At 38.9% G+C, this 15320-nt stretch overlaps 1 protein-coding gene across 5 annotated transcripts in view; it reads right to left on the reverse strand.

Annotated features, from left to right (window-relative positions):
- SUGCT (succinyl-CoA:glutarate-CoA transferase) overlaps window positions 1-15320 on the reverse strand; it is a 333192-nt gene that overhangs the window by 194901 nt on the left and 122971 nt on the right. For 4 of the 5 annotated variants that reach the window (XR_012633080.1, XM_074898183.1, XM_074898184.1 and 1 more), the window contains 2 exons: window positions 11192-11263; window positions 6310-6407 (listed from right to left, as the gene is read on the reverse strand). Coding sequence is in view for 3 of the 5 variants with exons in the window: in XM_074898183.1 (XP_074754284.1) it covers window positions 6310-6407; window positions 11192-11263 (170 nt within the window). In the remaining 2 variants the exon portion in view is untranslated. The remainder of the gene's footprint in view (window positions 1-6309; window positions 6408-11191; window positions 11264-15320) is intronic. The other variant, XR_012633081.1, reaches the window with a different exon arrangement.

Genomic DNA, 15320 nt, shown 5'->3' on the forward strand with positions numbered 1-15320 from the left:
GGTGGAAACAATTTAGCAACCATCTCATTAACTGAGGATCAGGTTCCTCTGTGCTTCCTTCCTGCTCATTCCTTTTCCCACTTACATACGCAACATGCAGCTGTGGTGCACAGCTTTTTAAAGGCTTTAAAATATAAGTGCTAGGAATAGAAGTTCCACTCTGAATCGTTTCCAGCCCTAACACTTCTGATTTTAAGTTTACAACAATTTAGCTATAGCTGCAGGAGCACTAATCATGATGAATTTATGTGTTCTTCATTATATGAGCTGCTTCACTTCAAAGGCTGAGGGCACGTCTGCTATTCCCCCTTCCCCCTGCACTCATACAACCCCACACACTCTGTTCCCTTTACAAGTGAATTTTCCGAAGTACCTTGGAATACACGTTTAGCTGCACTGTCTTAAAATGTGTCTACGTTACCGAGGTGCAGGGTAGGATTAACATTGAACTTCTGGAGTAATTTGAAGAGGTCAACAGATTAAGCCCCTTTCCTCAAAGCAGCTTCTTTTAAAACTGGCATTATACCAGCTTTTGCACAGATGCATCTCAAATTTCACGAGCACATTATATATTTATGTATGTCTTCACATATCTATGCATACACATACGTATGTATATATATATATATACACACACATATAAAATAATCCACATTGTGCCTGGTACTATTCTGTTCCAGAGGAAGCAAAGGTAAAAGTGGAAAGGGGGGGGGGAAGGAGCAACAATTAAAACTTGGTTCTCTTGGATAGATGTTACATCTAACTCACAAACCAGAAGTTTCCACTGGAAACATAAAAACCAGAGTGCTCTGTAGTCTGTCAGTTCTCACATGAGCTGGGAGTCTCAGGGGCCTCTGTAGTAGCCATTGAACCTGACCTCCACCCAGGTAGGGTCATTTTAAATTTGACTCTTGGCACACACCCAAGAAAGGAAGGCATTCAGAGGCAATTTGCTTTTGTCAGAGCTCTGCTTTGTTGTCATTTGGGGAAAATGTAACCTAAATAAGGAGGAAGATAAAGAAGGCACTGAAACTTCCTTTTTTGTAAAGCAAGCATAGTAGATGGGCAAATGTCAGCAGTGGGAGGAGAAAGAGGAAATAAGAAGCTGGGGGAGATGTAGGAAGTGGAGGAAGATGATGGGGACGGGAATAAAAGAACATAGCAAGAAGAGGACCAGAGATGGGAAAGGGACACCACCAGTAGCAAAGCAAGTACAAAATACCCCGTAGGCCTATATTCTTCTTCCCTGTGAATATCCTATGACCCAGCGGTCCTTGAAGCATTGTACTCACTTCCCCATAAAAGAAGGAACTGAAAAACACTCCCCCACTCAAGATGTCCAGGACTGGTTTCTGTAATTCTCTCCTCCTGCCCCATTGTGACAGTTGGGTTGCTCGGAAGCAGCATACCACTCCAGAGTGGTCTACCTTCCAGTGCTTTTTACTGAGATCTGACAGTCTCTGTGGATATATGAATTCATCCTCCCCTGCCTGTTCTCACTGTCTCTTTTTCATGTGCACCCTAGAGAGGGGGTTAGAGATGTTGCAAGCAGACAGCAAACTGAGGTGAAGAGCTAAAGACAGATGTGCCTCACTCTTCATTTCTGTCAGGGAAAAGAGAGGATAAGAAAATTCATCCTGCAATGAATGGAGCAATTCACACCTCTCGGATCTGTTGTTTCAAGCTACATTTATGTCTCAAGCCATATTCATCTTCATCTTGTATTCTCACTCAGCTCAAGACATCTGACTGTGATGAATAGGTCATTTCACACCTTTCTGAAAAGTCTCATGTTTAAAGGTCAGTTTCTTCTAAGTGCTATATAATCCCCATGCTTATCTAACTGCCTTGAAATCTGGCACGGTTACTGCAGGTGGCGAGTAGAATTATTGATCTAAATTAGAGGTCATTTGAGTCAAGAATTCCCAAGATACCTCCTGTTTTAAAAAAACAGCATTCCTTACATTGACCGATTGTACCAATGTTTCCTTAGTGCACACATCTAGAGTAAACCTGTGGCCAAAGAGTCTCAAATGCTTAACATTTACCCTAGCAAATGAAAGGCATCAGCTGTCTCCTTGGTATTCAGAATTCTGATGTTTTTTAAAATTTCAGCTCCGCACATGCAGTGAATTAAACACTTCAAGGAGTTCCTGACCCTTGGAGTAGGTCTGAACATCTTCTACTCCTAAATAAAACCTGGGAAAACCTTTTCCTTAAGAGGAGGAGGTTAAGAATCCTTCTTCCTGCACTTAGTAAGTGCTCAGAAGTTAGACAGGAATTGCAGTTAGTCTGTTTTGAAAATTAAGAAAAATAGGAAAAGAAGTAGTCACACCTCTGGAAATAGTTCAAAAGAGGTAGGAGAAAGGGGACAGGTTACACAACTATATGTTTCCTCTCATGTGCATGTCACCATGATTATCATAGAATGGTTTCCACTAGACCAGGTCGCTCAAAGCCTTGTCCAACCTGGCCTTGAACACAGCCAGGGAGGGCAGGGGGCACCCACAACTTCTCTGGGCAACCTGTTCCCGTGCCTCACCACCCACACAGGAAAGAATTTCTTCCTTATATCTAATCCAAATCTACCCTCTTTCAGTTTAAAAATGCTATGCCTCATCCTATCCCTACACTCTCAGGCACAGAGTCCCTCCCCAGCTTTCCTGTAGCCCCTTTAAGTACTGGGAGGCTGCTGTAAGGTCTCCCCGGAGCCTTCTCTTCTCCAAGCTGAACACCCCCAACTCTCTCAGCCTGTCCTCACAGGGGAACTGCCCCAGCCCCCACCATCATCTTTGTGGCCTCCTCTGGACTCAGTTGAGTAGGTCCATGTCCTTCTGATGTTGGGAGCCCCAAAGCTGGACACAGCACTGCGAGGGGCTCTCACAAGAGTGGAGTAGAGGGGGAGAATCCCCTCCCTCCACCTGCTGGCCACACTGCTCTGGATGCAGCCCAGGACACAGTTGGCTTTCTGGGCTGTGAACGTACAGTGCTGGGTCATACCAAGTTTTCCATCCACCAATACCCGCAAGTCCTTCTCCACAGGGCTGCCTTCTATCCACTCCTTGCCCAGCCTGTATTTGTGCTTGGGATTGCCCAGACCCATGTGCAGGACCTTGCACTTGGCCTTGTTGAACTCCATGAGGTTTGCACGTCCCACGTCTCCAGCCTGTTCAGGTCCCTCTGGATGGCACATCCCTTCCCTCCAGCGTGTCGGCCGCACCACACAGCTTGGTGTCGTCAGCAAACTTGCTGAGGGTGCGCTCAATCCTACTGTCTATGTCACCAAAATAGATGTTAAACAGCGCTGGTCCCAGCACAGACCCTGAGGAACGACATTTGTCACTGCTCCCCACTCAGACATCAAGACATTGATGGCAATTCTTTGAGTGTGACCATCCAGCCAACTCCTTATCCCCCAAGTAGTCCATCCATCAAATCCATTTCTCTTCAATTTTGAGACAAAAATGTGGGACAGTGCAAAATGCTTTGCACAAGTCCAGGTTGATTACTGTTGATATGCTGAGACACAGACCATATCCGTGAATCTTTTCATTGGCGTTATCAGCAGCAGCACTCTCAAAGGATTGCACTGTAGGACCATAATTCCCATTTATGTTTCCAAGCACATACAAAAGAGAAGGAGCATTTAGGAATCACCAGATTCCTATAAATAGATGCAAACTTTTACCTGCTTTTTACTGCTCAGCCTGGCACACCAAACAAGTTTGCTGACTTTTTACATTGCAACATTTGCAATAGGGGCTTTAAGCAACCTGGGCTAGAGGAAGGTGTCTCTGCCCATGGCAGAGGGTTGGAACTAGATGATCTTTAAGGTCCCTTCCAACCCAAACTATTCTATGGCTCTATGAACATCACTGGAAATAAGTTGCTTTGCCTCAAGTTGTATGCAACCTGCTTGGCACAGCATCAAAATGAGGCATGGATGAACGTCCTGACTAAATCCTTAAAGGACTTCCACGTTCCTTTTTGCCTTCCACCACAAAAAGAAGGGGCTGATCTCAACAGAAGTGACTGTAGTAGAATCCATGTCAAGAAAATCACAACTCTCCTAAAATACTCCAGCTCATGTCTCCACAATTTCTTTGTGAGGTGGAGAGCAGTGTATGTATAGTGAGTAAATGGGAGGGTCTGCAGGTGTTTCTTTCCAACTAATGCACCTTAGGTTTATATTTTCCATGTGCTGGAAGCTGCGATACTATCAAGCAATCAGTGATTTAATTAAGGTATTTTTCAGTGAAATTCTGCCATTACTATTTTGTCATTTCCCTTCATTTCTCAAGGGTTGACATTTTTCAGCACTGAGAAACTATTCATTTAATTCTCTAAGTAACTTCAAAACTGAACCACATATAATTTTACAAACAACTGTGCATTAGTGAATAAAAGCAAAGTTACCATGGAATGTGTATGGAAACATATTTGACCTCCATTAGAATGCCAAAGGTGTTTGCTATAGTCATGTTTTAAAACTGAATGCCAGATGAATTCACAATAATATGACATAACAGAATACTATTGGAAACGTCTGCCCCAAAAGCGTGTATACAGTCACATACTTGCATGTAAATTACACAGAAATTCAGCTTAAATTATGCTAATAAAACAGAACATAAACTCTGACAAAAAAGACATAAAGCAGTAATTGAAAGAGCAATGAGGTAATCTGATGAACTAATAGCTACAGATATAAAACCAAATTAAGATTCTGGCGATTCACTCAAAGACCAACTGTTCCTTGAATTTTATCTTCTTATTTAGATACTGCCCATAAAAAAAAAACCCTGCGTTCAAAATTAACCACGAGCAACAAGCCATTAAGTAACTGATCTGTGGATGGCAAAGCAGCACTCTCATAAAGTACCAGAGTACATCAGGTAAATGCCATATTAAATGAAATGAAGCCCGAGTGATAAGTCAACATGAAACAACTTTGAAGCTAAGATTAAGTGTCAAGACTGTAAGAGCAGTTCAGAAGATATTTATTCCCTTTCAAAGGCTTAAAACTTATAGGAAAACTGGGTTTATCTGTACTATCACAGTATATTTGTTATAGGAAGGTAAGTAAAGATGAGTTCCAAAAGTTCATCGTGAACAGCTGTAACATAATTATTTGAAAATGGAAAGTCACCTGGTACTTCAGTATTTCATGGGGGGCAGGACACCTGAAAATGGACAGGTAAGACAGAGAAAAGAGTGCAAGTGGAAGAGGAAAAAACACTCTCACTACAGTCTTTAATACAAAGTGATTCTGGTTCTCAATATCCAAAAAATATGTGGGGTTGAGAGGAGGGGGAGGGGTGTGCTACTGAAATTCCTTCCTCAAATGAAATGAAAAGGGGAGGCATCTGACTTAATGCTCCTATTAAAAAAAAAACAACCAAACAAACAAACAAAAAAACCCAACCAAAATCACACCAAAAAATTGACTGACTGATAATTGTTACACATTTGTTGACAGTGTCATACAGGCCAAGTGTCAAAAGGATAGTGTGACTTTTCCTGAGTCATTGACAACAGTAGATATACTGCCTCTTCTGCTCATCTCCCAAAGTACGAGGTGTTGCTGAAGCCACCTTTGTGTAGCTTGACATAGATTAGTTGTTTTTTTATGTTGTATCAATTTATCCTCTCCAGTAAATGGAAGAGCACTCACAGAAATAATGCCTTCTCAAGCAGAATAAGGAAGATAACTAAACTATTTTAATCTCACAAATAAAGGGTTCCTCAGCTTCCTCTTAAATAATTTTTAATTCAAGTATTTAATAGGATGATTCCCATGTAGAATACTAAGCACATAATCTTTTGATTTCAAGAGGACTGACCCAGGAAGAATTTGGGGCACAGAGCACCACAATACAGAATCAGCAGTTGCGGAGTAGCATCAAGAGGAAATCCCTTGGATACAGCAACTTTCAGTGAAAACTTTAAAATCCCAGTCACAGCAAAAGCAAACAGTGCTCCAAGCATTTTATTTCCAGGAGTTACATTCATCCAGAAAAGCAGAAAGCACTGGTTGTGTCACTGAAATTCTAGTTAATGGTTAAAAATAAGTTAAAATGGTTTCTAAAAACTGAAATCTGTGGTCTGGCTTCTTGCTAATTTACGTTATAGTCTGTGTGCAAAAGTCAGTATTTTTAACATCAGTTAAGTGTTCTCAATACTTTTTTTTTTTTTTAAATAAAGAATCTCAAAAGAGTGAAGTAAAATTTTCACATGATGAGAGCTTCTTACACATGACTGTTTGCATTAACAGAATAAATGTCATTTCTTCCCTTTTAATTAACTTACCGTTTTGACAATATGTCAATAAGTTCTTTTCTGTTCTGGACTCTGAGTGTATTAGTTTTGTATCTGGAATCCTTACTAACTTCAGGCAAATTCAGGATCTAAGTAAAAATAAAAGTGAGTAAGAAATGTGCTTGACAGGAGATACTTAAATAGCTAAGGAAACTCATTACCTATTTAAGACAGTTTTCAAAAAATCCCTATTTCTCGTTAATCTTTTAATACAGATTAGGAAATTAAGAAAAAATAATTCCTCCTGGTTAATGCTACATAACAAGTACAGAAAAAGGCATAAATTAAACTGAAGATCCAAATCTTCGTTGATAGATTTCACCATTAGCTAGCAGAAGTTCTTACTGTAGAACACTAAAAGGTTTGTAAATTATTACTGAGGTTGAGGAGATTTGTGGGATTATCCTGCACTAAGTTATATGTCAAAGAATAAGATATATGACTGTACTTCATATGCTAGACTGAAAAAAGCTATGTCTAAGAATATTTCTTTCCACTTCAGTCATTTCTGTCAAAAAGGCAAAAAAAAATGAAAAGGTGTTTTTCTACTGAAATGTCAGAGTTTTTCTTTATGATTTTTTCCAAAAGAATTAATACAGAAAATTGGTGGTATAACCTCTAAGAAAGGAGAAATAGATCTTCTATATGTAACTCCCACCTGGCACATTAGAATTTTAACCTTCATGCAAAGACAATGTGAATTATACTAGCATATAAAGGGAATTAAATGTGAAGAATGAGTCTTAGAATTTTGTAGAGGCATTTATGAGACAGCGTAGCTGTTTGGACAATCAATACTTACTATATAATTTATCTGTTCATGCCACAAGGTATTTATATAGAGCATAAATAAGCAGAATGAGTTGTGCTTTCCAAAGTTAATAAAAAATATCCCAATAACATCAGCTACAGAGCTGATAACAATAACATACAGAATATAAGATTACAAAGAAAGAGAGGGTCACATATTCTTCATATATTTTTACTCACTAACACACACTCAAGATCACTTTTTCTTATGATGAGACTTATAATCATTCTAAACACGCTGCATTTTTTTACAGGGCCGTTTCCAAGAAGGCTTACAAAAATCCAGTACTGGCTCAAAGCTGAAGTCCCTATAGCCCATCATCCTATCTCTGCCTGTGGCTGAGTGCTGATGCTTAGGAAAAGCTTAACAGGGCCAGTACATGTGATACTTCCTTAACATTCATCCAAACAAATCTTCAGATTAGGGCATTTCTGAGTTGGAGCTGTCTTCTATGTATTGGCGAATCCTCAATGGCTTTTTGTTTTATTAACATGTTCAGTCGCTCCTTGAATCCATATACCTATGTATTGCCACATGTAACTGATACATAGATTGGTGTCAATCTCTCTGATATTTGCCTCAAAACTAATATGTAACTAATTCCTCTGAAACTGGTTCAGATCAAGGCCACTATCATTTAATATCTCCTCATTCTGCTAGAATGAATAAGGATATGGCTTCTCTTCCAAGTGAATAGCTGCTGATGACATAAAACCATCATCAAAACAGATATACTTTCAACAGATATTTAGAAATATTCAAACCAGATAGTCACCTTTGATGTAATTGTCACCTGCAGCAAAAAAACTAAGCATGGAAACCAAGGTATCAGTAAGTTATGTTGGAACAATAACCATATTACATAACTTCTGCAGATTTTTATCTGCAAGGTGACATAAAGCATGAACCTAGCATCTTCCATCAACACTTAATGAGCAACATATTTTCTTTTTCTTCTAGGTTTACACAATCTAGTTTATGAAAATCACAACACATCATAATTTAGCTTTAGAAAACATTCTTCTTTTCCTATATGAAAGTTTAACAATAACATTGGTATCCCCTTAAAATTATCCCCTCTTTTTAATACTGCTATTTTTGAGTTAAAAGTCAGTGCTTTAGAGAAAAAAAAAATCATGCAAGGTTGCTCAAAGTAAATGATATTGAATACTTATTTATGAGAGTTTAAAAAAACCCAGGAAATTAATCAGAAAACTATGGTTCCATTTGATGAGTTACATGAAAAATGATCATATGGAGTTGCTCACTCCACTGTTCTAATTAACGTTACTGACTTCAGCTTTAACTTAATGTCCATCTGTTGTAAAGCTGCGTGTCTATATATGTTCTTCTCAATTTTTTTGTGACTAACAAATGCACATTTGAGAAGTTATTCATTAATGTGCCATTCATCTTTCTGCATCACGCTGCCAATGTTATTTTCTATATTTCACTGTGACCACTTGGAATGAAACTGCTCTTCTCTGTTTCTAGGCCTCCTTCAAGCTCTAAGATGCACATCCAGAGTTTATGCTGAGTTTTGTTCCCCGACACTAGCAAACCTCTTTGTACTCTCCTTTGCTGTATGCAAAAGCTCAATCTTCTGAAGATTCTTGCTCAGTACTCCTATTTAGACCGAGGCAGCCACACATCAGGATGTGCTTTTGCAACACTTGACCACTGTGAAATGCACTTCAGCCAGCAGTGTTACAGTTTTTCTGCAATTATCCAAGTCCCCAAACAAGCTAGAGTTTGTTCTCACTGATTTTGAAAATATCACAGTGAATTATTCTAGTTTTTTCTTTGTGCTTGCCTGAAAAGACATGGTTGAAGCAGAATGTTTGCAATTGTTTACAGCTTGAGCCAGCTGTTACATCTCTAGAGGATGTGTCTTTGGGGCAACAGCTTCCACGCAGCCTGCATTTTTAGCACCAGCTCATCTCAGAAAGGTTCTCTAATAGCAATTCCAATGTTTGAATTAGTGGTCTCTGTATTTACTAAAGGTTCACTAGGGTGTTGCGGGCCTTCCTGTAATAAAGTCCTCTTCCTTTATTGGCTCTCCCCCTTCATGGTGTTTTAAGTTCCAAATCACCTTCGACTCAGCACAGAGCATAGCTCTAATGGGTTTCACAGCATTCCACTGACTTCCACATCACTCCATTTCTGGGCAATGTAACAGCCCAAATCCATATCTACAATAACTCGATAAGGGTAAAAAGACCATTGTTTTTAAAAACAAATATAATAACTGGTCTATAGAAAAAATCTAACCATTACCCAAAACTTGAACTATTTTTTCTGGTTTTTTAATTCCTTTGAAATGCAAGCAATCACCACTTTTCTATGTTCTGCAACTCCTGCTTTCAATTCTAGAAATACCAGAACACTTTTATAAGGATAAAACAAAAATCTACCAGCCTGCACACTAGGGCCAATATTCATCACACTGAATTTTAGTCCTACAGACTCTGAGGTAACACAAACTGTAGAAACATTGCCTCATCTTCTGGGGTACCATTCACTCTTTAGTGATTTCAGAGGGAGTATGTAGCAACAAGTCACACCATCAGTCTCCCAGCTGGCCCCTAAAGTAAGGTGGATGCCTGGTCTGAATTTTTAGTGCCTTCTAGCTCATACCATGGTGTCAGAACCTACTGAGACAGATCTTCTGCTCTGCCTTACTCAAGGATGCCAGGATGACCAGCGTCTCATACATAATTCTTCACTTCAGGTGATAAAGCTGGGACTTTCTGGAAATATTTCCTTTATGAGACAATGAATCTGATAAAAGTGAGTTGTGGCACATAGACACTTATTCAGTCATTGGTTTTCATTCACATTAAGAATGTCCACACTTTAGTGGTTGGACACCTGTATGAAGAAAAGCCACTGAGCAAACTTTGAAGACATTAACTTGTTACTTAGAGAGAGCCAGTTCAAGCAAGTGAAACCAGACCCCTTCAGATAGTACGGTGGAGGTACATAACCCAAACTGCAAAAGAGAGAATCGCAACAGCACTGTCTTCTTACTACGTATTCCAGTTCCTAGTTGTGAATACTCATAGAAACATGAAATGTCTGACATGAACAAATGAAGGAAAATAATGCTCAATTTCCTGAGTGTTAAATATCCAAATTCCCAGAGAAAAACCACAATGGCAGGAAAAAGGTAGAACTCTCATTTTTAAAAATGCTGTCTAATGCTATATTCAAAACTTCTTTTGTCCCAGATTACATATTATTGGGGTCTTTTGTTTGGAATGGTGCTATGATTTAGAACATTTTTTTCCCTACAACCACTCCTTCTCTTTTAAAATGTATTCACAGTCCAGAGAAAAGCAATTCCAGGCATTAAATCCACAGGAAGAGTATGTAAAAGATTCGAAACTATTTTACAACTTTCCAAGCTACCCTCTGTGAAAACAGAATTGCCAGCATCATCTTCCGTCAGTTCAAAATCATGAAAATACCAGATTTTGATCGCAACAGTCCTGTTTGAAGATTTGTTCTTCAATGTCATGTCTTTGCACCACACCAAAGTCAGACCACAGTCCTGTAATATTTGTTTTCCAAGAAGTCCACAAGTTTCTCTGTGAGCACAGACCAGCATATACTACTACACACAGTAGGCTATGGATTAAAGTGGTACAAGAACCATCCGTCGCTTAGCTTTGCTTTGTTAATAGCTGTGCCTATCATGTATTTCATGGAAAAACAGTGTCACATTTCTTCCTGAAAAAGGCATCAGTGTGACTTCCATGACATTCACCATTCCAGAACTGTTAGCTTGTTCATTTTTTAGCTAATTAGCTGTGCAGCTGCACAGACTTCAAAAGGGGTTCAGCACCCACCAGTTTGGGAATTGGGATGTTCTGAATGCAGGGGCAAAGCATGGAACAAATATCAGTCCCCTAAACCACCAGCCAGAACCGCAGGGTTAGAATTCATACTTGCTACTTATTTTCACAAAAAAAGGGGAATTAAGAAGCAATCAGAAATTATTTTCCTAGTCAGAATGGAAACTATTACACATTTCTGTACTGTTGCCTAACATGCCATTACCTTGCACACAGTGACAAACTGCTGATCATTTCCAGCTCCCACCACGATGTAGCCATCCTTGGTCTTAAAAGCCTGGAAGAACAAAGAGAGGTGATAAGCTGTAACTAAACTATAAAATATTAGCATATCTTTTAAGTGAAAAACTTTGTAAATAATGTTCAAATTACTTCCTTAATTATTTCCATTCAGATCTAATCTCTGGTTCTCAAAAAGTGGCTCAAAGTCATCCATAAAGATGGACGCAGACCTTTTGATTTTTCCAAAGTTCTTCTAGAGTTTTTCTAGAGTTAAGAAGTTATCTTGGTTAATAGTTTATTTGCGGAAAATGTGTCTTGAGGCATCCTGAAACTTTGCAGATGTGTCCCACACTCACAAGGACTGAGAAGGATTTACCAGGATAACACTTACTTGCCAGGAGTTATTTATTCAGCTTCACTCTTAGCCTGACAGAGCAGACAGCTGCACTGAGGTGTCAGAGAGCCCGACCAAATATGCAAAATAAATAATTGCCAAATAGCAATGACAAGTTAGGGACTCTCATGGGGATTAAAGGGATAAACCGCATCTTTCCAGCTCTTCAGCTGGAGATTAAGCTACCTACTTGGTCAGTGGTCTCAAGATCGAGCTCCTGGAGAAATGGGACTTCTTTTCTGGCTTTGAGGATTTATTTTTTTCTTTTGGCTTCATTACAGTGGCCTTACTGGCACATGGTGAACAGAACTTACATGTTTATGGTGAACAGAACATTTAACTGGGTAGGACGTAACAGCTTTCATTTCAGTCTAAATCATCTCCACTTGGATTTTCACTGGATAAAAGAAAATCTGTCATTGGCATCACCCTCTATTTTTACCATCATGTCAGGGCATCTTCTAACACTGGATAATGCCGACAGATTCTCCTTTCCTCCACACCTCTCCCTTATATAAGGGTGTTTAACTGCAGTTGCAATCATATGTGTTACCACCACAGTTTTTGCAAGCATTCGAGAAAAATTCTTTCGGTATGAATTTGACTTCGGTTCAAGAGGCCAGCACAGGTGAGTGCTCTAACAGTGACAAGGCCTTGCGATACTGTCTTGTAGAGAGCAAACTCCATCTTCCATTCTCAGAAATCAATTTTTTAATAAGCTATCGCACGTCCTGCTCTAAAGGTATGAATTCTTATGATAAATTTTGGTAAAATAACACACAAATATAAGCCCTGGTATGGGAACACTTTAATAATAAAAAGTCTTCTCATGTCACTGTGGCTTATTCTTCTTCACAAAGAGGAATATGCCATTCCAACTTGCAGTCTTTCATACAGCTACAACTACATCCACACTAAGAGTCTTTTACCATCTGGTATAGTCAAAGCTTTAAAATTAATGTGGAAAATTATGTCCACTGAAATACAAGTAGCTGCACATCATAGTTAGGATATCACTTGTTTGCTCTCACTGTGTTTAATTTCCTGGTAAATAGTATTGGTCAGTGATAAAGTTTACAAATGTATTTTTCACACATTTAATTAAGCACTTCAGTCTAAGTTTCTTAGCAAGTAAAGATGAAATTCAGCAAACGTTTAGTCCCAAGCATGCAAAAAAGTCCCACTGACTTGACCCCAATACAGTAAAAGTCTAGAAGCATGCATAATTCCAAGGTACTGCATACTCACACTGAAGAAAGCAATGAGCACAGAAAAAAATGGGGAAAAGAATTCCGAAAAGAAAGTTGTAGATGAACACATCAACATTTTTTAGATATATCTCCTCATGCAGATATCTGTCTAAAACATAGAGCCTGGTCTAAGAATATGTAAGACATTTCCCGCTCCCCCCCAAATAAATGGCTTTTAGTAGTAATAGTTATGAACTAAAGGAGTAATAGTTATGAACTAAAACTGTCAGTATAAACTTACTAACTTTAGTTACAAACAAGATCTGTTTTCTGAATATCTTGCCCAAATCCTGACCTGTCTTTGTTGATGCTCCGAATTCTAAAATCAACCACACACATTTCACACAAATTATGGGTTAAATGCTACACATATCTGTGTGCATATGTAACACAATATAGTTTTTATTGGTACGACCACCTACTACTTCCAGTAAACACAAATTAGAAATTCTTTTACGCATTCTATTAAACTTTTCGTCTGTACTGCAAAGCCTACAATCTATGTCATATGTACTTATATACAGATCCCCTTCCTCTGCACCCCAAAATATATTTAAATTGGCAGTATGGGCAAATCTTAAAGAGTTTACTATTTATCAGCAACTTCTGTTAAGACTTGCATCTCTGTAAGAAGACTGCAGTCACCCAATAGCTGCACACCACTATGAAACACGCATCTGTACCCGTGGGCTGCCCATGCAAGCATGGAAGTCACTCTAAATTTAAGAGCCTGGCTATTAGCATGTGTGCTTCAGTTGCTTTGAGGAATGTGTGGGAAAACTGATTATTCTTAATTGCATTGTATGTCTAAAAAGCTAAAACAACAATCATGTCATCCTTACACAACAAAAACGGTATCACAATAAATGCAGCAGTGTCTTTTTCCATGAAGCTTAACTCAAATGTCTTCGGCTGCTATTTTAAGCTTCCCATTACAAACCAGCTGATTATTTGCCAGTCATTGCTGCTGATAAAGCAGAAACTTCCAAATGTTATTAGCACAGTATTGATGCCAACATTTAAGGGTGATAACAATGGTTTTATTCATCACTCATAAATGTACGCACACTACAGGTTACCACAGGTTACTGTCTGGTCACAGAAAGCTTCACAATCTTATTATACACAGGACAGTAAGGGCAAAGTGCAGACAGATTTTAATGAGATTTTGTTTTGATAAACTGCTGTCCATCACATCGAATTATTTCACATTAGCACAATAAAAGGGACTACACACACAAGGCAAAAGTCTTTTTTCCCTTCCGCTTTTTCTGAAGAATGAGGCTTTCTGATAAGATTCCTGAGAGCATGAGCATGATTTAACCTGCTCCTCCCATACGGTATCCTGTGCAACAGGACATCACTTGGTGAAGACAAGAAACAAAAAACAGGCAAAAAAAATTAGTCCACATATTATTCATGGAAAAGACAGAGCATCCAAAGGTGTGGCTTTTCAGTATGGTGTAAAAAGCTTGGGGTTTTTTAAGGAGATAATCTGTAAATCCACACTGAACAATATATAGTACGTGACTTCAATATATGCATGTTCAAAGCCAGATCTCAAGGTCCAGTGTGCATGCACCAGCACATCCCACTGACTTAACAGATGTTCCAGGACCTCATTAAGACTCAGCACTTTTCCGAATTTGATCCTAGAACACTCTGTACACCTAAGATACTTTGCATACTGAAACATTTTAACCTCCCTAAAAGCATGGAACATAAACTCTATCCATCTTCAGAAACGTTTTAAGTGGTTTACAAGTATTCTCCAAAAAATGCTATATAGACTCTGCAATGAAAATGCAGGACAAACTTAACCTTTGTTTATTATCAAAGATTTGCTGAGATAATGTGAAGCCAAACTAGCCAGTCTTTCCACTGCTCTAAGTCAACAGCCTTTCAAAATTTGCCAGCTTTGATGGTGCCAATGAAAGACTGTCAATCTCTTGTATTTATTTGCCTGCTTTATGAATTTTAAGTCTATATATGCTATGTCAATCATCATCAATCATACATAAAATCTTTGCATATGTTTCAATTCGCATGTTGATAGCACAAACAAAACTTTAAAATGTAAGGGACCAATTAAAAGATAAGCCGATTCCAAGAAAATGATCAAAAGTCCAGATCAGTTTTCACTATTTGAATGCAAAGCACAGAAATCAAAACAACAGAACATCTGTTGCTGAGTATGGTGATGCTTTACTCCCCTCCATCAGGTATTTATACACATTCATAAGATCTCCTCAAGCCTTCTCTCCACTCCTCCAGGATAAACAGCCCCAGCTCTTTCAGCTTCTTCTCGTATGAGAGGTGCTCCAAGGCCTTAATTATTTTCATGGCTTTGCACTGGACCTGCTCCAGTATGAGCATGTCCTCGCCCTACAAACCCCAGAGGTGGACCCGGTTGCGGACTCATAACTGGATCCACTGGCTTCATCCTCACTGGAGCTGAGCAGAGGGGA

The sequence above is a fragment of the Athene noctua genome, chromosome 2, assembly GCF_965140245.1.
Source record: "Athene noctua chromosome 2, bAthNoc1.hap1.1, whole genome shotgun sequence".
Taxonomy (NCBI): domain Eukaryota; kingdom Metazoa; phylum Chordata; class Aves; order Strigiformes; family Strigidae; genus Athene; species Athene noctua.